Source organism: Ailuropoda melanoleuca, chromosome 14 (genome assembly GCF_002007445.2).
Source record: "Ailuropoda melanoleuca isolate Jingjing chromosome 14, ASM200744v2, whole genome shotgun sequence".
NCBI classification, from domain to species: Eukaryota; Metazoa; Chordata; class Mammalia; order Carnivora; family Ursidae; genus Ailuropoda; species Ailuropoda melanoleuca.
Window position 1 is genome coordinate 83,073,389 of NC_048231.1, and position 25,879 is coordinate 83,099,267.

Sequence of the window (25,879 nt, forward strand, 5' to 3'; positions counted from 1 at the left end):
TAAATGGTTAGAATTTTACTAAAAATGGAGTAAATTAAATAGCATAGTCCAGTGTCTGTCTGTCCTGTAAGTGTTCAGTAATTACTAGCAGTTCTCCACTGTGTGTATTTGGTTTCCTGTAAGATTTGTTTTTAACATATTCTGCAACACTACCTCTGAGAACCCTTCAGACTTGATATTCTATTTATATAACATTTTTACATGTAAAACAAAATATATTGGTGACCCTCCAGACATAATAGTATATGCTAACGACCATTAATGACTTCAGTAAAAGGCAGAGGATTAAAATAATAAAATAAGTAAATGATAACCATTATAGAAGAAACGCAAGCAGTATCCTAATTAATGAATTTACTAATTACTTTTCCCACTGTTTGGCTGCTGTTTGGCCCTCAGCTGAAGCACACTATTGTGTATTTGGGAAGAAGACTGGAAAGGTTAGCCTACGCACCAGAAGAATTCTACCCCAGGGCACTTTAGGGAATAAGTTTCGGGTGATTGCTCAATTCATCATTCTAAATTAAATTACTAAGAATGACTCCAGACTTGGTTTAGAAAAACTTTGCTGGTATACACATTTCGCCTTCCTTCCTTTATTTTATTAAAAAAAACACCCAACACATTTAGTGAAGAAAAGCTTCAAGAAATTGCCTAAACCCGAGTAGTCAGGATTATCAGGAAGTTATTTTCAGGAGCACATTCACCCTGTAATGTAAGTATAGTGAAGCATTGTGTAGAATGCCCTTTTAAGGCTGGGGTCCCTGGGCAGGACAGATGGCCCTTATTTGATTACTGTTTCTTCTTTTTCAGGAGTCAGATGGTGCTGGGTATCTAACATAGCATGGATTATTGTAATGGATTCAACATACAGCACTCAAAATTCCAGTAGGCTCTCTTGACTAACACTGCCAGGGGTAATCAGTAAGTCTCAGTCCACCCTTTGCCTTGGGAAAGGGGGTGTCGGCTCATTCCTTTTTTTATGCTGAATAATATTCCACTGTGCGGATGTACTAGTTTATACACTTACTTCCAGATTTTGGCAGCTTGAATAAGCTGCTGTAAACATCCATGCACAGGTTTTTGTGTGACTGTCAGTTTTCAACTCCTTGGGGTAAATACCAGGAAGCAGGATTGCTGGATCACAGGATAGGAATATGTTGAGTTTTATAAGAAACTACCAAACCATCTTCCCAAGTGGCTGTAACGTTATGCATTGCCACCGGCAATGTAGGGGAGTTCCTGTTGCTCTACGTCCTCTCCAGCATTTGGTGTCGTCAGTGTTCCAGATTTTGGCCATTCTAATGAGTGTATAGTGGTGGTTTTAATTTGTGTATCCCTAACAGCAAATGATGTGGAACATCTTTTCATATGCTTATTTGTCATCTGTGTACCTTCTTCAGTGAGGTGTCTGTTAATGTCTTTGGGCCATTTTTTAATCAGGTCATTCATCAATGTGTCTTTTGCAAGTATTTTCTCCCAGTCTGCGGCTTATCATATTCTCTTGAGGCATCATGATTTTAAACGGGTTCTATTCTCTTGAGGCATCAGGATTTTAAACGGGTTCTAACGTGCAACTGAGTTTGAGAATCAGTGGGTTAAGATGTCAAGGGCACCTGAAGAAGGTGAGGATGACAGTGGGGTGGGTGGTGAGGGAAAAGCCCAGTCACTGACAAGGGGCACAGACTCTCCAAAGCTGGTTCCCAGGCCACTGTCACAGAGGTGCCCTCTTTCCTTCCCAGAAGCAGGACTTGAGACAGGCTCTTTCCCTGCATTTCTAGAGCTGGGACCAGGAGCCTGCAAATAAGTAGGTGGATCCTTGGTCTTTCTACTTTTAATCAACACAAGCCATGGGTTTTTTTTTAAAAAAAGTTCAAAAGAGACCTGTAAGGAAAAGCTGTCATCTTCTGTCTCATTCCTGACCCCGAACTTTCAAACATTGCTCTTTTCAGTTGTCATTGTTGTTAGTTCCGTATCTCTAAATAATACCCTTTACCCACTTCTCCTGTGGTTCCGTGTTACGAGTATGGCTCATTTTGCTGCTGTTGTTTAAGAAAAAAGAAACAAGAGAGAGAAAGGAGTAATGTAAGTAGGGCCGGCAAATCTGCTTGCATTAAACAATCTGATATTCTGTTACACGCTTATTTTTTTGGTGAACCCTTAATACCGTCCTCATTACAAAGAAGCGTGGTGGTCAGTGGCGGTCAGCGTCTGTATTTGATTTTGATAGTAATAATCATTTCTAAAAAGAGCTTATATTAATTATCCTTTAACTTCAAGTGCTTCTGTTCATTACCTATCCTTTCTCTTTCCATTGGCTTTCAGCAGGATCTCTCAGTTTAGGATGAGAAAATTCTATTTCTTCTTCCTTCCTGCCTTCTCCTTTTCCACCTCCGTGACATCCTCTCTACCCAATCTTTTCTTTTACATGTCTAAGTTGAGGACATCTGTCTTGTTTGTGGCATGTTTACTTGTAGATTGATTCTAAAAGTTGAAAACGAATGAATAGCATTTACATTATGAATTTGTAAAAACAAACCAAACCAAACACCTGTCCTAACTTGTCCCATCCTTTATTCACTATTACACCTCCACAATGTCCTCTCAGAACTTGCGGCTTGAGGAAAGATTTGAAGGCTTAGGCACATGGGATTTAAAGAAAAGGATGGGAAGGGGAGGGAGGCAGGAACTGCCTACTTTTCTACACACAGACACGCTTCCCGTTTCATATGGAAACTTTCAAGTAATTCCACAGTTTGGGTCCCTCCCACCTGGCTTGTGGACCACAACCTGGGGCCTCTCCAGGGGTCTGGGGAGCCTCCTTCTCATCTGCCCCTCCCTGCTCCTGCCCCCCACCCTCACTGTGCGTCCTGGGCTGAGACTTCCAAATTCCCAAACTTTCAGAAACGTCTTCCAGTTGTTTCCTTCCTATTCCCTTCATTGTTACGGTTTATGTTGATTTAAAGACCCCCTTACTATCATTTTAATGCCTTCCAAGTGGGAGGGGAGGGGAATGCCTGATTGGTCCACATCTTAGGACAACACCTGAGTTGCCTCCCTCTCTCTCTGTAGCTACCACCGGCAGGACATGAGTGCCAGAAGCTTTGGGATTTGTGCACTGGATAGGAGATCTTGCTTAGATAACTTTGCACTTGGGTGGAGGGAAGAGCAGAGTATGATAGTGTAAAACAATGTCCACATCTGGTTGCCTTGGTAACCCTCCCACTGTAAATCCCACCTGGGGAGGTTGAGGGAGACTAGGAGAGCTGCTGTCAGCTAGTCTGGTGGGGGGATTGATGAGGTGGGAGAAGGGAAGGTAATCACCGGATTGGAACCGCTCAGGAGTTAGGATCACCTAGGTGGCTGGGAACAAAGTGACATCTGTCACTGGTATCCAGAGGGCCCCAGACTTGTTCAGTCACGCAAGCAAAAGACCTGGGAGTTGTTTGAGCAGGGAGAACAGACAGCAGCGCTTTTGGGGGTGGTGTGCTCCTCTAATTACATTATCCTTTACCCCACTGCTCAGTAGGGCCCCTTGACCATCTCTTCTTCTTTTTCTCAGCGGCCCAGGAAATGACCTCCATGGCGTCATTTTTAAGGTGCCAGGAACTGTTCCCCCAAATAGCCAGAGTGATGCCCAACCTTTCCCAGCCAGGGCCCAAGTTCCTACTCCATGGTGAGAGACAAGGCCTAAAACAGATCTCCTGGCTGGAGGTGCTAACGGGGAAGAGTATGAATGTCTGAAAAGCAGAGAGGACACTGCAGAGAAAGAAAAAGAAAAAATGACCTCAGATAGATGTTTCTTCACCCTTTGCCTAAGACGGGCTGTTCCCCCATCTTGTCACCCACTTGCACCCCCGTCGTCTTTTTTTTTTTTTTTTAAAGATTTTATTTATTTATGTGACAGACAGCCAGCGAGAGAGGGAACACAGCAGGGGAGTGGGAGAGGAAGAAGCAGGCTCCCGGTGGAGGAGCCCGATGTGGGACTCGATCCTGGGGATCACGCCCTGAGCCGAAGGCAGATGCTTAACGACTGCGCTGCCCAGGTGCCCTCCCCGCCCCCCCCACCCCGTCCTCTTTTCTAAACTCCCAAGTGGCCCTTCTGAGGGGATACTGTTCCGAGTTGCAGGGGAGGGTAAGGGATGGGGTGTGGATTAGCAGAGGAAAGCCATCTGAAGGAAGTTGGGGGCAGTGGGAGAGAAGGGCAGGAAGGGTGTGGCCAGGAAAGAGTGGAAGGGATGAATGACAGAAGGTGGGATGTGGCAAAAACCCGCAGAGCTGGAAGGTGAGATGCTTTCTGCTGAACCCTGAAAGCTGTGGGATTAAAGACAAGGGATAGATGCCAATCCAAAATGGCCCCAGAATGTGGCAGAGCCACAAGCTTTGGGTCGGCAGAGACTTTGCTGTGTTGGAGTGGGAGGAGGGGTGGGCCTGGGAGAATCCACGCTGGATCTGGCTCCCGTGTGATGATTAAACACTACATAGAGATACTTGACACGAGCAGCAGCAGCCAGTTATCTTTTGTGGGTTTTCCTACAACAAACCCATTAATCTGATTGCTGTCTCTGGTCCCAAAAGGAAGCAAGGAGGTCCAAGGCAATCCCTCGTCAAGGGGCACAGGGCAAGCTAATGGCAGTTGAGCGGTGTCACTTGGCACACCAGCCCCATAGTCTGATTGCCGGGACAGCTCATAGCAAGTGTCCTGGGCATTCGGTTCACTCGGGCAGCATGGCGTAATGGTCAGAGTGTGGAGTCTGGAGGCGCACTGCTGGGGTTTGAAGCCCAGCTCTGCCACTTCCAGCTGGGTACGCTTGGCCGAGTTCCTCCACTATCAGTCTGTGTTCCGTTCCCGGCTTGTAAGATGCGCCCCACTCCTGTGTTCCTGGGAACATCACTGTGAAGTTAAATGGCATAAAGCACGTTGTTCCCTGTTGTTATTAACGTAGCGTTGTTATTAGTTAGGATGATTGTTGGTCAGTGTTGCTCTTACTCAGGGAAGGGCTAACATCTGTGATGATTACTTCAGCAATCCCTCGTGCACTGTTTTTGCCTTCCATACTACCTTCAGGGCTGTTGGTTTTAATTCTCTCAAAAGCCCCGTGGGATAAACATAGGAGGCCTAGTATTCTGGTTAACAGGGGAGGAAACTGAGGCTCAAGGTCACTTCGTCTGTAGGTGGCAGAGGTCAGATGTGAACCCAGAGTTCTGTTCCTAAGCCAGAGGTTCTCTGCTCCACGGCTCCTTCCCACCTCCTTCTCCCAGAGATCTCATTCCCCCAACCAAGGGCAAGGCAGTCCCTGAAGCCTCCCTCTGTGGGAGACTCTGCCTTGTTCCAGGAAGTTCCAACAAATCTCAGGAGGCTCTTCATAAAAAATTGATGAGAGGGCTGCAAGGATCGTTTACCCGTGGCTGTTTGCTGATGGCCAGTGTGCCTTGCTCTGCTCTGCACCTGTGTCCTCTGCACCTGGGAGCATACCGGGAGCTGGCTGGCCAGAGTGAGGGGTCCCCCTGGGAGCAGGGAATGGAGCAGGGTGGGCTGCTTCAATGATGCCTGAGCCCAGCCCAGCTTGGACCAGCCGAGCACGGACAAGGTGGAACCGTGGGCCGTGGGTTTGTGCGTGGGGTGTCACAGCACCTGCAGGGGACCTCCCTCCCAGGCGTGAGGCTGCTTCAGACCAGGGGCTGCTTCCTCCTCATCATGCTGTCCAGCCTCCTCTTCCACCCCGGCCTCATCTCCCCCCATGCCTCCTGTGGGCCAGCAGATCCCTCCTCCCCGACCGTCTCTTTTCCTCCAGCATCACACACTTCTCAGGGCTCTTCATGGCTCTGACACCACCCGTTCTCTGCATCTCCCCCCTTCACCTCCTGGGGAGCCTCTATACTGCTGCGAGTCTCCGTGTAAACATCACTTCCCCAAAGTAATTGTCTCCTCGTCCCCCTGGGCTCCTGGCATCCTGCACTTTCCTGTCATACATTTATCACAGTTCTGATCACGCACAGGCGCTGTGTGTGCCATTATTTGTGTCACATCTGCCCCTCTGCCCCTGGACTGTGAGTTGCATGGGGCCCCTGCAGCCCCACTGCCTGATACACAGCGAGGCTCAGTAAATATTACATGAAAGTATTAAATATTAAATAATACTACATGCAAGTGCTTTGGACAGTGGAAAGTTGCTTTGCAAATGAGATTTCATCTTGATTTTATTGCTATCCATGGGGCGACCAAACAATAAAAGAGCTGTCTACAGCAGCTGAGGCTTCCAGAAGAATCGGGCAAAACAGTTTATAAGGAGACGTCTCAGCTGCACGGTCTTTTCGGTGTGGCTGTTGTTAGAGAAGGGAGGTAGGCAAGTGAGCCCGAGGAGGTGGCCCGTACCCGGTCTCAGTAAACAACCTGTATTTAGCATCCTGAGTTTGTCAGGGATGATCTGAAAGCTTGGGAAAAACAGCAAAAGAGATGAGCGCCCGAGGGAACGGTGTGCAGTTGCTTTCGGGATTTATTTTTGCTGAAGCTAGGCTGTTCCCACCGTGTCATTGATGCCCTGCCGTGGGTGATGCCCAAGGGAATGTGCGCTCACCAGCATTCTACCAGCAAAATCTCTTCTCTGATCCCACTTGCTCTCCGTTGAGCTGGACGCTCTCCAGCACTCCTAGGAAATCTGCTCGCTGTCTCCCCAGCTCTGCTCAGCCTCCCCCAACCTCACCGTCCCTGCACCCTTGCCGCAGTCCTGAGGGCTGCCCCACCGTAGTCGGGAGGCCCAGCCTGGCCTGCAGGGGTTGCACCATTCCACATACATCCTGCTCGTGTCCCGGGGAGCTGGCCATGTTTCCACCAGCAGGTCACACTCTCCAGGGGCATGCGCCTTTATGGATCACTTCTGCCAAGCATCTCTTTTTTCCACCGTCAAGTCCCTAGCCCCATTCCCTCCTCCTGCCCTCGCTGGTTCATCAACTGTTTCCTTAACACCTACTGTAGGTCAGGACCTGTATAGGGCAGGGCTATACGGGGACCCAGGCACTAGGCTCTTGCCCTCGGAATTCCCAGTCCAGGGGGAAGGAAGACTCGCAGAGAGGTAGAACCCCGTGGGACAGCTGCTGGAGGTATATGCTTTGTGCTCCTTGAGCTCAGAGATGGGGAAGTTCGCTCCAAGCGGGGCAGGGTGACATTTGGGCACGTGTAGGGTTGTTCCGGGAACACAGTGACGATAGTGTCATCAGCAGATGGGCCACATGTGCCTGGGATGGAGTGACTCAGGGATGATCACCCCAGTCTGCAGTGTGGGGTGCGGTTTATGGAGGACAGTTGGACAGAAGTGGAGAGACAGTTGGAGATCTGATGTGAGGCTGGGCGAGGTGCTTGGGTTTAGTCTCTGGGCAGTGGAGAGCTGTTAAAAAATATTTTGAACCAGGGGACTGAAGTGATCAGATGTATTTTAGAATATTGGAAGCAGAAAGAGGATGGGTAGGGGGGAGCACAGGGAGTGGCAGGGGGAGCAGCCGGGAGCTGCTGGGACTTCATCCCTTTGTTCACTCTGAGTGGACTCCGTGAGGGGTGCCACAGGGCCCTCCGCCCCAAAGAAGCACTAGTGAAAGGCACTCACACCCTGCCACCGCAGTGGCAGGGCACAGAATCCGGATGTGTAGGGACATCCAGAACCTAAACTCAGGCAGTATGGACGAAGAGAGTTGATAGATTGTAATATTTCTCAGACAGGGTCCTACTTCCCTCCCATATCACCTTCACCTGTCACGGCCCTCCCCATGATTCCCCTGGAGGTGGCCTCTTTGGAGGTGTTGGAGGTGGCTGGAAAGACAAAGAGCACGTCCAGGCTGAGAGAGCATCCTGAACACAGGCACAGGGGATGAGAGGTCATCAAGATTTTTCCAGTCCCAACTACCTTCTCCAGCAGCCCAGGAAGGATCAGAGCAGATCTGCGCTCCTCGGAGCCGGCGTGGGCATAGCGTTGAAGCCGGCGCTCAGTCCCTTTCTGTGGTTGTGTCGGAGAGAGAGCACACTGATCCACGAGTCAAAGAGCTCACGATCAGAGTCAGCTTTTTTTCTGCTTTTTGGTTTGTTTCAAAGAAATATACTTGCCTTATAAAACTAAACAGAGGGCAGGGTGTGGGGGCTAGGCGTTGGCCCAAGACCCTCCACCTCCTTTCCCGATGACCAGAACTCATGCAGGGGCACTTGGCTCAATCCTGCTGAAATCCTTGCCTTGTATTTCTCTCCAGACTTCTGAGGCCAGGCCTCTTGAGTTGTCCCAAGACCCTCTGTCTGCCTACACTTGGGATTCTAGTTTGCGATTTAGGTGGTTGAAACAGATTCAGCACTGAAACCAATTTACATTGCTGCTTGGAAAAAGAAAATGATTTTGTCATTGGTAAAATAAAGCTTTGCTTTAAAAGCAACCTTCTTCCCATCCAGAAGGTTCTCACTGGAAGGTAGGGGTTCTGTCCCCTCCTACCAGCTAGGGTGAGCATCGCATCACTGAGCTTACTCCAAGTGAGGAAGGGACCAGTGCTGAAGGAGGCCACTCCTCCAGCCCACGTTGCCTGGATTCGGCCACCTCTTCTTACTATCCGGCCTTTACCTTCCCCCTCGTGTTCTGGAGGGCAGCTCTGCCCGTGATGCATCTCCAGTCAACTGCCTTCCCTTTCCATTGAGCCCCAATTTTCCCTGGCCCCTTGACATTGGGATGAAGGCAGTATCTATCAGGTGGCCTTCCGCCTAGCAGGTGGCTTGGAGGCGGGGTCTACATATGAGCTTGATGGTGGCGGTGACCCTCTCCAGGCAGCCCCCTGCCCAGACCCATTGACTGCCCTCTCATTTCTGACACATGCAAGCTCTGGGTCACAACAAGAAGACAGAGCCTGGTTTGTGCTATTTCATTTTAAAACCCAATAAATCCTGAAGTTCGTTTATCTGAAGTGTGCGGGGAAGGGAGCAGCAAAGGAATGTGGGAGTGCGTCATTGTCCAGCTCATTGCTGAGCACATGTTCCCGCTGCATTGGCCGCAGTGCCAGCCCTGGTGGGGTTTCCAGCCGACTGCACTGTGCAGGTAAAATCCAGTTTGCGCCCCAGGACTCCCTGTACCTGGGAGAGCTGTGGAGCTCTTGGCTGCCAACCAGGATGACATTTATCCAGCTAATGCATGGTGTTGTGTTGGTCATGCTGCCGCTGTTGTCAAGGTTCCTGCATTTTCTGTGCTGAGGACTTTATCGATGTGTGTGTCTAAGGCTTCCAGGCAGTGAGGTTGTCTCCATGTGCCAAGTGCTGACAGCAGCCGAGCAACAAAGAAGGAAAGCAGGCGACCGCCTCCGGGAGTGGGCATGGGGTCCCTCTTTCTTCCCTTTACTCCTCCCCTTTCTCTCTCCTCATTCCTCCTCCCTGACCTCCTTCACTTTCTCTCTCCTTAGTTCCTCTTCTTAACCCTGTTGCCCCAACTAGGGCCCACACCTTGAAGCACCAGGGTTCTGAGTACTCGGTTTCTCACTGATGTATATGAGCATAAAACCATCCACATCCCCGTGATTATTCACTGCTTTGGTTATACCTGAAGGGACAGCGGCATCTCTGGCTCCTGGCCCTGGGGGCCCAGCTGTCCTCAGACTAAAATGAAATTGGAACTTTCCTTATGCGTCACACACTGGCTCACTGCTACAGAGGCTGGGCACCGTGCTAGGCACTGGCCTGGCACAGTCTCAGTGGGGACACAGACCGATTCACAATCCCCTGCCCCTCCTTCTTCCTCCCTCCGGGCAGCCTGGCTTCCAGCTCTGCTGTCAGTGAAGGGAGAGGATTCCAGTTTGGAGAGCTGGTAGCGGCTGCCACATGGTCCATATGTGACTTTTATTTCCCTGATACACAATAATTTCTTCATTTGAGGAGGGAGAGCTGCTATTTCCCAGTTGGCCATTCCTTGTCGTGCATAGCTCTTTGCCGGCTAGGTCAATTCGATGGTGGGAGGCTGGGCAGTCCTTCACAAGGTCATCCTGATGATCTTGGGNTCCAGCTCTGCTGTCAGTGAAGGGAGAGGATTCCAGTTTGGAGAGCTGGTAGCGGCTGCCACATGGTCCATATGTGACTTTTATTTCCCTAATACACAATAATTTCTTCATTTGAGGAGGGAGAGCTGCTATTTCCCAGTTGGCCATTCCTTGTCGTGCATAGCTCTTTGCCGGCTAGGTCAGTTCGATGGTGGGAGGCTGGGCAGTCCTTCACAAGGTCATCCTGATGATCTTGGAAGATTCCTTTCCCCTTTCTGGGTCTCAGTCTTCTTATCTGGCAGGGAAGGGAGCGTTGGTTCCTACTGTAATCAGTAGGACTGACTGGGCACGGATCCACACGCCAAGGTGAGGATGGCTGCCTTTATCCAGATGAAATGAAAAGCAGCCAAGCGTGCACATGCCAGCTGGTGGGAAGCCTGGTGTCACCATCAAGGGTCCTGTCCTTTGCCTTGTTTAAGAGCCCCGGATGAGGGAGGGGCAGGTTCATGGGTCCACCATCCACCTCCGTGCTTCCCCCTCTTCTGCGGTCTCTGTTGCTTTTTTTTCTGTCCATCATGCTCTCCCCTCCAGGCGCTGAGGCCCTCTGTCGTCTTCTCCAGGGAGCTGATAATCTGAAGGCTGATCACTACCTGACCTCCCCTTTCCGTGCCCAGTGGGGTTTGATGGCCTCCCATGGGATCCTGACTATCAAGACGTGAGGCTTATCTGTGTGTGGAATCCCTTACAGGCTTGCAGGGGATTCACCATTCCTCAGAGACCAGTGACACTCCCTGGTGTCCCTCCTAAAGCAAGCACCCAACAGCACATGTTTCTTCTCCAGTAGGCCCTGTTGCTACAATGGGGTCTCTGTGGCATGTGGTCCTGACTCTGAGGCTCTAATCACCTTTCAGGGAAGGAGGTAATCACAAGGAGAGCAGAAGAGAGGGCATTGGACACATGGCAACAGAGTGCAGTAAGTTAGAGCAAATGGTGTTACCATAATGAACTTGGCGAGGCACTTGGTGAGTGTCTTAGTCTGTTCGGGCTATTCTACCATAGACTGGGTGGCTTATAAATAACAGAAATTTATTTCCCATGGTTCTGGAGGCTGGAAGTCCAAGATCAGGGTGCCAGCGTGGTAGGGTTCTGATAAGGACCGCTGACTTCTCACTGTGTCCTCCCATGGTGGAAGGGACAAGAGAGCTCTCTGGGGTCTCTTTCATAAGGGCGCTAATACCATTCATGAGGGCTCCATCCTTATGACGTAATCACCTCCTGAAGGCCCCACGTCCTACTACAATCACATTGGGGATTAGGATTTCAACATCTGGATTGATGGGGGGCGCAGGGGGGAATGGATATATTCAGTCCGTTTCTGTGATTCGTTGTAGATTCATTGCTAGATGCTCCATTCTGGGCTGGATGTCGCCGTGTGTGCTGGGTCGTAAGAGAAGATAGGAATAATTCAGCCTAAAGTTCCCCGCTCCCTGCCTCTGTCAAGAAAGCCAAAACACCAAGACTTAAAACACATGTGGAATAGTTGGTGGGCTAATATTTTTGCCTTGTTTAAGAGCCCCGGATGAGGGAGGGGCAGGTTCATGGGTCCACCATCCACCTCCGTGCTTCCCCCTCTTCTGCGGTCTCTGTTGCTTTTTTTTCTGTCCATCATGCTCTCCCCTCCAGGCGCTGAGGCCCTCTGTCGTCTTCTCCAGGGAGCTGATAATCTGAAGGCTGATCACTACCTGACCTCCCCTTTCCGTGCCCAGTGGGGTTTGATGGCCTCCCATGGGATCCTGACTATCAAGACGTGAGGCTTATCTGTGTGTGGAATCCCTTACAGGCTTGCAGGGGATTCACCATTCCTCAGAGACCAGTGACACTCCCTGGTGTCCCTCCTAAAGCAAGCACCCAACAGCACATGTTTCTTCTCCAGTAGGCCCTGTTGCTACAATGGGGTCTCTGTGGCATGTGGTCCTGACTCTGAGGCTCTAATCACCTTTCAGGGAAGGAGGTAATCACAAGGAGAGCAGAAGAGAGGGCATTGGACACATGGCAACAGAGTGCAGTAAGTTAGAGCAAATGGTGTTACCATAATGAACTTGGCGAGGCACTTGGTGAGTGTCTTAGTCTGTTCGGGCTATTCTACCATAGACTGGGTGGCTTATAAATAACAGAAATTTATTTCCCATGGTTCTGGAGGCTGGAAGTCCAAGATCAGGGTGCCAGCGTGGTAGGGTTCTGATAAGGACGGCTGACTTCTCACTGTGTCCTCCCATGGTGGAAGGGACAAGAGAGCTCTCTGGGGTCTCTTTCATAAGGGCGCTAATACCATTCATGAGGGCTCCATCCTTATGACGTAATCACCTCCTGAAGGCCCCACGTCCTACTACTATCACATTGGGGATTAGGATTTCAACATCTGGATTGATGGGGGGCGCAGGGGGGAATGGATATATTCAGTCCATTTCTTTGATTCGTTGTAGATTCATTGCTAGATGCTCCATTCTGGGCTGGATGTCGCTGTGTGTGCTGGGTCGTAAGAGAAGATAGGAATAATTCAGCCTAAAGTTCCCCGCTCCCTGCCTCTGTCAAAAAAGCCAAAACACCAAGACTTAAAACACATGTGGAATAGTTGGTGGGCTAATATTTCTTCACACGTGGGTTGTTCCCACTTCACAGACTTGAAACTCCTCCTGGATCGCGCACAGGCAGCCACAGGACTAGAACTCAGGTCCCATGACTTTCCTCCTCGGCTGTGACAGCCCCATGTGGTCACCTGAGCTGTCAAAATACATCTGCTTCTGCCACTTGTGAACAGGGAGATGCAGTCGCCGGGAGAGGACACTTTTTGCTGCTCTACAACTGATTTCTTTGTACCTCCGAGCGCAAGCCCGGGAAATGTAGCCTCTCTGGGAACAGTCGGCAGTGGCCGTGTGTGCACGTTTGCTGGATAGTGGGCAGGGGCCTGGGTGAGAAGCGAGGCCCTGGAAAGAAGTCAAGAGCTGTCAGATTTAAAGGGACTGAATGCAGGATTCGAATCAGACAAGACTTGTGAAATTCTCATGTCTGGTTGGCATCTCTCATGGGGAGGGAGGAGTGAGCATTACAAATTTACTTTTGTAAACGATGGTCTGGAGGGTGGGACTTTATGCTGCCCAGATGTTATGATTTGTAATGGAGTAGGTTAGGAGTTAGGTACTGGGCTGTAGTGATGAAAAGGATGGAGTCCCTCCCCTCACCAAGCTTCTAGTCAAACATGGAAGTCAAGTAAAGCAGAAATAGAATGGGAGAAAAGTGATGGGAGGAGAGATCAAGGGGACACAGCCTGATAGATAAGCTAGCCTAGGGAGTGAAAGGAGCATCAGGGAAGCCTTCCTGGATGAAGAGGCGCTTACATGTAGACCCAGAGGATGAGTCAGAATTAGCCAGGGAAAGAGAGGGACCAAGGCCAAGCAATGGCAGCACGAGGTCAGAGAGAGCCGTGCATGCTGTGAATGTACATAGCGTCTGCTCTGAGAGCCAGCTCCAGGCAACTGGCAGAGGCTCTCGGGGGTGCCGGTTTCCCTGGCTCATCGGGAAAGAGAAGGTGATCACTGACTGCCAGCATCTGTCATAGGTGCAAAATGGGTTGATAGTAATACATAGGATACGTATTTGCCATTTCTGATCTAAAAGCAGCTTAACTTCATGCTGAATCCTTTAGCTACAAACCAGGGATCTTTCAGCATCCTGTCGTGGGCCCACCCTGCCCTGCAAAGAGGGAGTAAGTAGTCCCGTGTATGGACCCAAGAGCTGGGTAGGTAAGGTGAGGTCTGGAACAGGGAGTTCCTCAAGGACCAGCAGCTTTGTGCTTTCCCACGATGGCTTATTAAATCTTGCCTCACGGAGAGTAATCTCCAAATTCAAAGAAGGCACAGTGGCCTGTGGGCACCGTGCGGTGGGTGCTAAAGCAAATGCGGAAGAAATTAAAGATGCAGACACTGCTTTAGAGAAGCTTAGCCCCTGGCTGGGATGTCCGCCCTTTAGAACAGTCCGAACAAAGCAAGCCCCAAATGGGGCCTCACCTTATTTAGGCACTGAAGTCATAACTGCCCTGATTTAGATTTTGAAAGAAGTCTTCAGCTGTCCCAGGTTTCTTTCCTTTAAAAAAGAAAGAAAGAAAGAAAGAAACAACTAAGAAGTTTTCCTTTGAATCCACAAAGGTCAAGTGTAGGAGTCGTCTAAAATCAGAAGGATTAAACGGTGGCATGCACACACTTGTGATCCGTCCTCAAGTTAGACTCCCAGCCTCCGCAGCCAGTGCCACCCCCGTAGTGACCAGCACCCACACTTCGCACGTGGGGACCCACATTGCTCCCCTCCCCAGCTTTGCATGGACGTGGGCATGGACGTGGGCATGGCGCTTCGGTGAGGCTGCCAGAATTTCTCTCCATGCTCTGTTGGTTTCGTTGGGAGGCCTGCAAAGTCTTTGTTCTCCCTGGCTCGTTATGTAATAATTTTCAAGAGAAAAGGCAGAGCAAAGACAACTCTATGCTCCTGCACTTGGCATCTGGGGGAGGAGGTGACAGCCCCAAGGTCTGATGTTCCCTCTGCTAACTTTTCTCTTCCAGCCCTCAGTAGCTCTCCTCTTGCTCCCTCTCAGAGACATGAAGACAGAACAGGTTCCCCCTCCTGCTTCTTACTCAGCATCCACACCCGTGTGTTCTTGAGGAAACCGTATAAGGGAAGCAAGCCAGGGTGGGTGGCATCACCGCCTCGCAGGAACATTCAGACCTTTGCACATCCCAGGGGAGGATTCTCACCGGGGCCTGCTCCCCTGCCTGACACATATTTCTAGTGATGCGTTTGGCTTGGCTGGGAGGCTGTCCTGCTGGCTGGTGTGCAAAGGCACGTCTCAGGCCCTCGGCAGGCAGTGGTGCTGGGAGCGGGAGAGGCACGGGGTAGGAAATGCAGCCTGAGTTGGTATCACGGGCTGCAGCGTTTGCAGCGGCTGTCTGCCCGTGCACCGGGCTTCCACAGAGAGGAGAGGCCTCCAGGGCATGGGCATCTCACTTTGCATGAACTCCTCCAGCTGCCTCACCGCCTGGGTGGAGGGAGTGGGACTTCACTTCAAAACCTGGAAGGCCAGGAAGAGTTGTTTCTCCTAACTCCTAGGAGCATTGCTGCTGCTGTCACCGAGGGTAAGATCCATCTGTGCTCAAAATCAGAGATGACACAGTGCGAACTGCCTCAGGACCGGCCCTTCCTTCCTTGGCAAGGAAATGCTTTCTAGCCATTGTGCTCTTTTGGGGCCATGTGGCATCCTGCTTGAACCCCACCTTTACCCCCTACTCTCCTTGGAGGGATTCAAAAAGATTTCTGAACTGGGCTTCAGGGACCCATTTTTAATTTCTCTTTCCATTCAGGTTATATTTTGTCATGACAAATCTTCCTGCAAGTGTGTAGGCATTCCTGTGTCAACTGGAGTTTATTTCTTGAGTCCCTACGGTCTGTCGGACACAGGACAAGACCCTGGGGCTATATCCATGAAAAAAGAGAGGTGAAGTTACCCCCCTCCCCAAGGCTCTGTTGGGCTCTGGAATATGATGAGATCCAAGCCAGGTAAGGCCCAGGACCCCTGGCCCAGGAATTCTCAAAGTCAAAGGCCAAGACTGCGTCTTCTCCATCTTGGAAACATCAAGAACTGCAGATCTCCAGGTTCCTCCTGAGGCATCGGTGATTTGTTGCTGTATAACAACACCCTAAAATTTAACTCCTTGGGCAGCGTTTATTGTCACACAGTTTCTGTGGTCAGGACGCTGGGCACAGTTTAGCTAGGGGTCTGTGACATAAGATCTCTTCTGAGAATTCATCAGGCTGTGGCCAGGGCTGTCGTCTTCTCACGGCTCACCTCAGGGAAGATCTGCTTCCAAGCTTGCTCCTGTGGTGGCCAGTGGGCCTCAGAACATCCATTTGCAAGAACTCACATTGAGGGCGCCTGGATGGCTCAGTCGGTTAAGCGTCTTCCTTCGGCTCAGGTCATGATCCCAGGGTCCTGGGAGCGAGTCCCACATGAGGCTCCCTGCTCTGTAGGGAGTCTGCTTCTCCCTCTGCCCCTCCTCCCACTGGTTCTCTCCATCTTTCTCTCAAATAAATAAATAAAATCTTAAAAAAATCAACAACTCACGTGACGTCCCCCTAGAGCTACCTCATGACATGGCCACTGGCTTCTCTTTGAGTGATCACCCAAGATGGAAGGCACAGTCTCTTTATAACTTCATCTGAGAATGGACATCTCAGTAAGTCCAGTGCACTCTCAGGAGGGGATTACACAGCACCTGAAGCCAGGAGGGTGGGGGTCATTGGTAGCCAACTTAGAAGCTGTCTTGCACACCCTCCGAGAGCCTTCTCTGACTGACCTGTCCTCTGTCGGCGACGTCCTAGCTCCCGCACTTGCTGTGGGAATCATGAAGTTAGCCTCTGAGTCTCTTCTTTGTGTTTGTAATTGTTATTGCTGTGGTTCCCCTTCCTCAGTAGGACTACAGACTCCCTGAGGTCAGGAGCCCTGTGCTCTGCACCTCTTTATCTCCCACCCCAACCAACCACGTACCTTGCAAGTTACTATCAGATAATTTCCCCTTCCAGTAAAAGGAAAAGAAGATGGTAAAAATGTCTCAGACAACAACAGAGCTTAGCGACCTCACTTGGCAGGAACACTGGAGGTGGGCATTTCCAGGTTTGGCCACTCGGCAATGTCCGCAAATCCGTCGTGCCCCACCCCTTATCTGCCAGCTCTCCTCTGCTGGCCTTTGTCCCCAGGCTTGTCCCTGTGTGGTTTCAAAGAGGCTGGAATATCACCAACATCACGTTCTCCCACAACTGCGTCCAAAGACGGAGTGGTGTTTCTTCTTGGGAAGGAAGACTTTTCCTGAGCGCCCTCCCCCGCAGCCCGATTTCCTTTAAGACTTGCTGTCCAAAACTGGATCATACAACCACCCCTAGGCCAACCGCTGCCAAAGGGGGACTGGGTGACCACGACTTTGACTCAAGGCCCTCAACAGGGATGGGTGTGGGATATCCCCTTGCCTTACGGGGTTTTGGAAATGTGTGAGGCTGTCACAGGAACCAGGAATGCTATTGGCATTTCGTGAGTAGAGAGCAGGGTTGCTAAACTTCTGGCCACAGCACACCACACAGCCCCATAGAACAACCCTTCTGCTCCGATGCCTGAAATGGCTGCTTTAGCCCCGTGGTTCTCAGCCAGGAGTGACTGCATGCCTCCCCCACAGTGGTCGTTTCAATGTGTGAAGACATTTGGGTTGCTCTGACATCTGGTGGGTCGAGTCTAGGGGTGCTACTGAATGTCCTGTAGTGTGTACATCAGCCCCACAGCCGAGAATGACCTGGCTCATGATGTCAGTCACGTTGGGGCTGAGAGACCCTGGTTTAGAACCATTGTGAGTTATCCGTGGTCGGACTCAGCAGCCTGATGGCTGACCCAGACCGGGCTGCTGTTCATCCAGAGGGAGTGGCAGTGGTTCCGGGGCAGGTGGCCCGTGTTGTCGCCAGGATCTTGTGTCAGGTAGCTGGGAGAACGCTCAGCTCCGTTCACGTCTGGGATGGCTGGTGTCTGCGGCCCGGGCTCTCTTGCTTACCTGAGGCTTACGTTAGAGAAGAGGTCAAGGACTGGTTGGAAGGCAGCATGATGGTTGTTTAAACGTGCAGTTTTCTGTTTTTTTCTCAACATTTTTTTTTAAAGATTTTATTTATTTATGTGACAGAGATAGAGACAGCCAGCGAGAGAGGGAACACAAGCAGGGGGAGTGGGAGAGGAAGAAGCAGGCTCATAGTGGAAGAGCCTGATGTGGGGCTCGATCCCATAACGCCGGGATCACGCCCTGAGCCAAAGGCAGATGCTTAACCACTGTGCCACCCAGGCGCCCCATCAACTCTTAATCTCATGTTAATGTTCTGTTTCTCAGTTTCTATTTCCATAAAGTGGGCTCTGAACCGCGGTCTCCACGCCGGGGCTGAACACAGGCTGACAAGGTGGCCTCTTGCATTCCTTTGAGAGGTACCACAGGAGCACCTGTCCCCAGATTTGCTCCTCCTTGGGCCCGGGAAGTCACATGGGGCCTCGGTGGTCCGTGGTGGGAATCACCCACTTGGGCTCAGATCATGTGTTAACAGTGCCGAGATGTGTAGACTCTGGAGATGTCACCTGCTAGTGGGGTGACTTTGGGCACGTCACTTCCCTCTGGGAGCTTCATGGGAGTGTGACACAAACCGAAATCCTCAGGCACAGCTCCTGGCCCATGGTGACCCCTCAGCCAGGGCAGCTCCCCTGTTTTCATCGTGTCCCCCTTCTCCACTTCCCCAGAAAACCTCTGTTAAAAGGCATGTGGAGGAGTGAGGCATGTCAACAGTACCAGAGAATCACAGAAACAAAAGGTAGCCTTGGGGCCCTGAGGCAGGAAAACTGGAAATGAGCTGAACTCGGCCCAGGGTAGCTCCCAGGGAGGGCAGGCAGGCCTGGGGTAGGGCCACCGTGAGGGGCAACAGAAGGACTGAGTCCAGGAGGGAGGAGACGGTGCAGGGGGAGCCAAAAAGGTCTGAGTTATGGCACACTTCAGTGTCACCTCAGGAACAAGCCAGAGAATGTTCCTGCACAGTCTAGAACAGGGGCTGACGGACTGTAGCCCCCTCACCAAATTCAGTCTCCCACCTATTTTTGTAAATAAATAAAAAAAAATGCAGCCATGCCCTTCGTTTGGGTATTATCTGTGGCTGCTTTTGTGCTACAAGGCAGGATTGGAGTAGTTGCAACAGAGATGGTATGCCCCGCAGAGCCTTAGATATTTATCCTCTGGCCCTTTACAGAAAAAATTTGCTGATCTCTGGTCTAGAGGACTTTATTCACATGGACTATAGTGATTAAGGTCACGAACCTTAGAGTCAGACAGACTTGACTATAGTGTGAATGGTGCCACCTAGACTTTTGCATTGTGCAGCCTGTTCAACTGTAAACATCAGCCTTGCCCGTAAAGGATTTCCTGCAAGTTTTTGGGTGCTTAGGAGAGAAAAGAAAGTTCTGTGAAATATCAGCACCTCATTGGGGCCATTGTTCCTGCCGAAAGTTGACAGCATGAGGCTTGGGAGGATCTGAACAGGCAGAGTTGAGTCTAAATTTAGAGTTTCCAAATCCTCTTTGTAAACCAGATCCCCAGGAAACCCAGCAAGGCACACGCCATCTCGTCTCTGGTTTGCCTCTGCATGTTAAAAGGCAGGATGTGTGAGATGATGATTAATTGGCCTCAAATAAAGTATTGCAGAAGAGTCCATGAGAAATCAGTGGGGAGATGAAGCTCCATTGCTAGGAGTCCTGGGGGTAGATATTTGTACTCCTGCGTTTTATTACAACATTGACCATGAATCACCGGAGCCCGGGCTACCCTTGCAGGAGTTACATGTGTTCTTCTTGCTCATTGTCACTCCAGCGCAGCTGAACCCATGACCTTTCCTTCCCTCAAGGTGAATGCCAACTCCCTGGTTTGAAATCACACCTGAATCAGAACAGCTCCGAGCCACCAGCTTCGAACAGAGAAAGGCTGTGCTTTGCTCTGAGAAGTTGCCAGAGTCACTCCTCTGAACCGGTGGGCACATCTCCAGATGCTGGGTCTGCCCCTCTCCAGGGCCCATGGGCCCACACCCCCTGGTGTGTCAGGCAAACAATGAACCACTAATCCAAAACATCTTAGTTACTAGGTGTTTTGTAATCAGTCCACCTGTGGAGAAAGGCAGACGGTTTACCATGGAAATTATAGAGGAATTCTAGAAACTGAGAAAGTAAAGAGGGCTGAGAAGGGATGAGTAACAGTAAACTCACACGGGAACAGAGAAACGGTCAGTCGAGGGCTGTGTGAACTGCAGGAATTCTAGGAGAGGCAGTGTTGGAGCAGAAGGTGCTACCGAGAGGGTTGAGGTGTGTCTGGGCGGCTGGGGCTCATCGTGAGAAGAGCCCTCTTGAACAAGTTGTATTGAGACATTAGACATAGGGAGGGGAGGCTGACCGTGCAGGAAATGTGGGCATGACCACTTTGTAGACATAACGAATGTTCCTCAGGCACTTCCAAGCCACGGTCATTGTCTAGGTGCTGCTTTGTGCTGGGACCTGAGGAGCTTGAAGTCTAGCCAGGAGATGGACATGTATAAGAAGCTAAATAACAGCCCAGTTTTGTATATGGTAAATGTCAAAGACAGCATACACACGAACACTGCAGGCGTTTAGAGCAGGGAGAATGTCACCGGGGACACTCTGGGAACAGGAACTCTGGAATGGAAGTGAGATGCCATCTGGATTCTGAGTGATGGGCAGGATTTCAACCAGTGGGGAGGAGGCAGGAGGACATTTCAGGAACCGGGAAGGTGCAAGCAAAGAAGGAAGGCAAGAATTGAAAGAGTGTACTTAGAGGCCCATGAGGAAGGCCAAGTGGCTGGAATCAAGTCTTCCCAAAGTGACATGGTATCTGCCTGCTGGAGCCGGCCGATAGCACTTTGGGAAGACCACTGGCACGCTTGCACGAGTATGCGTACGCACGCACACGTGCATGTGCACATTTACGCACGGGGTGCTGGCCCCTCCCCCACGTGAGAGGAAGAGGAAAGAGTTTACGAATAAATAAAGCACCTCTGAATTATTCACAGATTACCTGCATTGCAGCTGATTTGGAGCAAATGCTGCTCTTATTTGCCGGTGATGTCATCTCCTCCCGGCTTAGGTGCTCAGTCCTGTCTGTTTATAACCCAGTGGGAGCTGGCAAGGGAAGAAGGCTTAAGCCTCTCTTCTCATAAAGCAAAATATATAATTGCCTGTTTGCTGTGCCCTTGGGAACTGGACCAGGCATATGGATAGAGAACGAAAGAAGCTCCAGTCTGGTTTCTGTTACCTGATGTGCAGCGAGAGTCAGAGGAGGTTGGAATGGGGCACTGGGGTGGCTCTTGGGTTCCCTTGAATTAGGTATCCAGGTGGACATCACTAGCATGGGCCACTGAGGGTGGCACAGAGGGTGGTCCTGGCACTGTCTCTAATTGGCAAGGAATCCTCAGAGTGAATGGTATTCATTTCTCAATTCTTCTAATGTCTGTTGACCCTGTCTATGCTAGAATCACTGAGCTGGTGTCTTCTGAACCTCAGTGCCCTCATCTGCAAAGTGAGGACTTGGACCAGAATCAGTCCCTCTCAGCAGATGTGCTGGCATTTGGGGGTGGGTGTCAGTTATTCCTTGATGGAACTGCTTGGCAGGATGGTTAGCCAATCGGGCCCTGCCTCTTAAAGGCTGGTAGTGACGTCTAGTCAAATAGTCGAGGAAGGGAGCACCATCCCCAGTTAAGGAGCCCTGAGCTTGTTTGCCGTGATTGCTTCCCAGTGTGAAATTCTGTAAGACCAAGGTTATTTTGCTGCTGGGACCAATAAAAACATGCAGAGTAGAATTGCTGAAGATCTTGACAAAACATTAGAATAGTAGGTATGTCTTATTCAAGTGCAAGGGAATTTTTAACAGTCATCGGAAGTCAACATCTGCTGAACATTTACTATATTCTAGACCCTTGGCAAATCTCTTTCATAAGTCTTTTGAGGGGATCTGATTATTTACTATTTCAGATCATCTAGGTCCCCTAAGTTTCCCCTTTAATTTCAGACATTGAGTTGACTGTGGTTTCACCTCATTTGTCATTTGCAGAGTTGTGCAAAAGTTCAGATATGAAAGCATCCCTACAGAGGGCCCGACAGGATGATGAGAACTAAGAAATAGCCGTGCTATATTCACTCCTTTGTGCAGGGTACAGTGTTTGTTCTCTGAGTGTCCGTGGACTTAATAAACTTAGAAAACCTGCCAATCCCTTAAAAGCTATGATGTTGCCTTTGCTCCAGAGGTCTGATTTTACATTGTTTTGCAGTTTTTTTCTCCCCTCTTAGGTCCTAGGCCTGTAATTTGAGTCAGCAACCACCAGGGGGCAGTCAGGATAGGATTTGAGCCATTGATTTGAAGAGCTATGTCCCCACCACCAAAGAGAATACAGTTTATCATGCCAGTCCTGGTGTCTTGCTAAGAAGTCGGTGCCCTGCTTTGCTGGGCAGAGAGTCCCTTTTATAGGGTGGCAACAAAATTTCCTTATTTGGTATGTGTGCTTATGCCTCCTCCGTGGAAAGCAAGAGATACACATGTAAATAAATATCAGCACATGGCAAATTCTCTCAAAATATCCAAAGACATTTGCGAAAGAGGGAAGCAAAGGGGTCCAAGTAGAAACACGAATTATCGATCCTTTACTTACCGTTTGCAACTAGTTACGTTTTACTCTCAGTCGTCCCAGCTAGTACTGATGTATGTGGTTAGAGAGCATCACAAGTTACTTTCTCAAAAGTCAGAGTGGATCATTCCCACCCACAATTTGGGTGTGTGAACCTGTGGAGAGAAGGCATTTACATAAAAGGCACACCATTTGATGATCTTATCAAATCAAGCCATCTTCTCTCTCTTCCAGGGGAGCGCTGCACACAACAGGAGGGGCGGCTGGGCAGTGCAGAGCCTGGAATCCCCTGAGCAAGCAGTGTTTCAGCTGGCTGGACAGATCAAATAACACTTGAGCTGGTTAACAAAGGACACGCAAGTGGAAAGGTGTTGGAAGCTGGAGTGTGGAAATTTACCCAACGTTATTTCTTTGACAGGAAAGGAGACATGGTCTGAAAGATGCCGCATTCCTGCAGCCTCTCTGAGTCCAGCAGCACACAGTCCTTTGCAAGGTGGCTTGGAGGAGGGGGTGACGGAGGTTGCTGCCCCATCTGAAGCCTCTGGAGGATCCTGTCGTGGCAGCTGAGTGCCCCTCAGCTTCGGCACCTCAGGTGTAACTTGGTGTGGAGCTCAAGAAAGGTGGTTGGGTTTCTCCGGCTTTCTTCACCAATGCTCATCAGCCTGGTTCGGGTTGCACAATCTAAGGGGAGCCAGCAGAAGTAGAAAGAAGCCCCTGAAGCCTCCAGAATCCATTGCTGGGATCCCTTCTTCCTGCTCAGGACACAGAATAGCTACCAAGCTGCTGGAAGCTGTGACAAAACCGAGCTTTGGCCCATCAGAAGTCAAGAAGCACAGCTCAGCAACGCTCTGCATTTCACCCGGAAGGAACATCTTTTAACAAAAATTTAAAGAGGAGAGTTTCTGCATCTTTTATCTTGAGGTCTGTTATGGTAGAAAACTTTACATTCATGTAGGTAATGAGACTGGTTCTTCTCTCCAAGATGCTGCCTTTGAAAAAAACATGAGCCATTCTAAGCTTCGAGGAGAGTTCAGGGTACAGAGGAGTTGGTGGACAGCCCTCCCGACGCAGGTTAAGAAAGCAGTCTGAGCCTTCGCCTTCCACAGCTCAGCAAGCATGGACATATGCCACTCCTGTCTCCAGAGAGCTGGTGGCAGTGACATCACCATGAGAAAAAGCAGCCCTCAGCTCCGGGGCTCGACAGAATGAAGTGTGCTGGGGAAGCTGCTACCCGGGACTTGGCCGACGTTGACTGCCCCTCTGTCACCCGGGCGGACCCTGACCACTGAGCCGACGATGGCTGAGAAGGGTGACTGCATTGCCAGTGTCTATGGGTATGACCTTGGTGGGCGCTTTGTTGACTTCCAGCCCCTGGGCTTTGGCGTCAATGGGCTGGTGCTGTCGGCCGTGGACAGCAGGGCCTGCCGGAAGGTGGCCGTGAAGAAGATCGCCCTGAGCGACGCCCGCAGCATGAAGCACGCGCTCCGGGAGATCAAGATCATCCGGCGTCTGGACCATGACAACATCGTGAAGGTGTACGAGGTGCTGGGACCCCAGGGCACTGACCTGCAGGGCGAGCTGCTCAAGTTCAGCGTGGCCTACATCGTCCAGGAGTACATGGAGACCGACCTGGCGCGCCTGCTGGAGCAGGGCACGCTCACCGAGGAGCACGCAAAGCTCTTCATGTACCAGCTGCTCCGAGGGCTCAAGTACATCCACTCCGCCAATGTGCTGCACAGGGACCTGAAGCCCGCCAACATCTTCATCAGCACAGAGGACCTCGTGCTCAAGATCGGGGATTTCGGGTTGGCGAGGATCGTGGACCAGCATTATTCACACAAGGTATGTCTGGCTGGAATGGCTGATACAGGTGGTCCACAGAACCCTCAGGAATGCTCCCGTTCATTCAAGAGGGTATTCTTAGCTCCACTGGAGTCAGGGCACTGGGGTCCGTACCTGGGGGAGGCTGGAGGGTGCTAGAAAGATCACTGGCCTAAAAAGCAGTTGTTGGGCAGGCAGGGGGTGGGAGCGGTGGCCTGGTTCTTAGGCTTGGCTCCATCCCATGGCCACGACCAAGAAGTCCTAGCTGCACAAGATGGGGTTGGAGTAGGTGATCTCGAAGATTCCTTCCAGCTCTAAACTCTGTGGCTTTAAAACTGTGGTTGGTGAATTTGCCTCTGGCATCCTCTTATCTCTGCCATCCACCTAATGCCACCTCTCCCTCCTGTCTGCTCAGGCCTCCCGGTGAGGCTCCCCAGCACACCAGCCTATGCTGTGGTTCAGCTTGCCGCCCCTTCCCACTCTGTGTCCGTGGACAGAGGGCGCAAACAGTGAATCTGATAAACTAATCCTCAGTGTAGACTGTCTAGCTAATGGCTCAGCTCACCCAGGTCCTGTGATGCTCTGGCCTCTTGGTGTCATACTAACACTACAGATGTGTGCACAGTCCTGAGATCCCACATGTCAGAGCTAAATGCTCTACCAGCTGCAGAGATCAGAGCTGACCCAGCCACACTGATGGAGATCCTGACACTCGTGCTCAAGGCCCTAGACCTCTTCTTAATGAATCCACAGCTCCCTTAAGGAACTCGGAATCCTTTGAAGTTCTATTCCCCCCCACCCCTGGTTCCTGCCACTTTAGGGGAGCCTCTGAGCACATTCACCAGGCATCCCTCAACAGAGCTGTGGAGTGGGTGTGATTTCCAGCCTTCTGCCAAAAACCTTTGAACCATGAATTTTTATTAGAATGAAAACATTCCCTAGGAAGTAGGTCAGCCAAAGTGGCCGAGGTGGGTCATGAAAGGGGAGGGTAGCTCTGACCTTGAACATGTTTCAGCTTCTTCTCTGAGTTCCCGTTCCTCTGCTCTCCCTTGCCACCTTATTTGTCTGAAGCCAGAAGGTCACAGACTCATAGAAAGGCACTGACCTGTTTGGTGCAGCTGCAGTGAGATGACATCCAGGGGTGGGGGAAGCAGGGCTCCCTGTCCCACACTCACTGGCTGCAACTTTGGCTCCAGCCCAGATTTCAGACCCCAGATCAGCCCAGCTGGCTCTAGCCCCTTGGTGCTCCTTAACCAAGACCTTGCCCCCTGTCCCCCCTCCTGCGGCCAAGCCATCTGTCAAGACTGACAGTTGACTTTGTAGGCAAGAGTATCCATGGTAAAAAAAAAAATAGTAACGTACCTCTCCGTCTTCCAAATACCCTTTGCTATTTGTACTTTCACTTTATTCTAAGAAGCAATGACTTCAAATAATCGAACTGAAGGTTTTAACCCCAATCAATTCTTATTTGGTAAAAGGACCAGAGAATCCGTGACACTTATTTCTGGGATGCACAAAACCACTTTCTGAATTGGAATAAACCAGTACATTTGGGAGTAAAAATGGGACCTCCCTTGATGAAAGGGTCTGATTAAGTGACCTATTCCAGGGAAAGTGCTCTGAACAGCACTCAGTAGACCTTCTTTAAAGTCAGGAAAGGTGATTTGTTGGGGTGAAGATTGGCTGTCGTAACAATTCTTAAAAGGTGCATGGTGTGAGGAAGGGAGGAGGCAGGGGTCCAGGCTCCCTTCTGACAGCACTAGCTGGGGACATGGAC

At 50.6% G+C, this 25,879-nt stretch overlaps 1 protein-coding gene across 1 annotated transcript in view; it reads left to right on the top strand.

Moving 5' to 3' along the window:
* MAPK4 (mitogen-activated protein kinase 4) overlaps positions 1-25,879 on the top strand; it is a 152,743-nt gene that overhangs the window by 70,003 nt on the left and 56,861 nt on the right. Inside the window, exon 2 of the mRNA XM_034642436.1 lies at positions 22,516-24,123. Coding sequence (XP_034498327.1) covers positions 23,578-24,123 — 546 coding nt within the window. The 5' untranslated portion in view covers positions 22,516-23,577. The remainder of the gene's footprint in view (positions 1-22,515; positions 24,124-25,879) is intronic.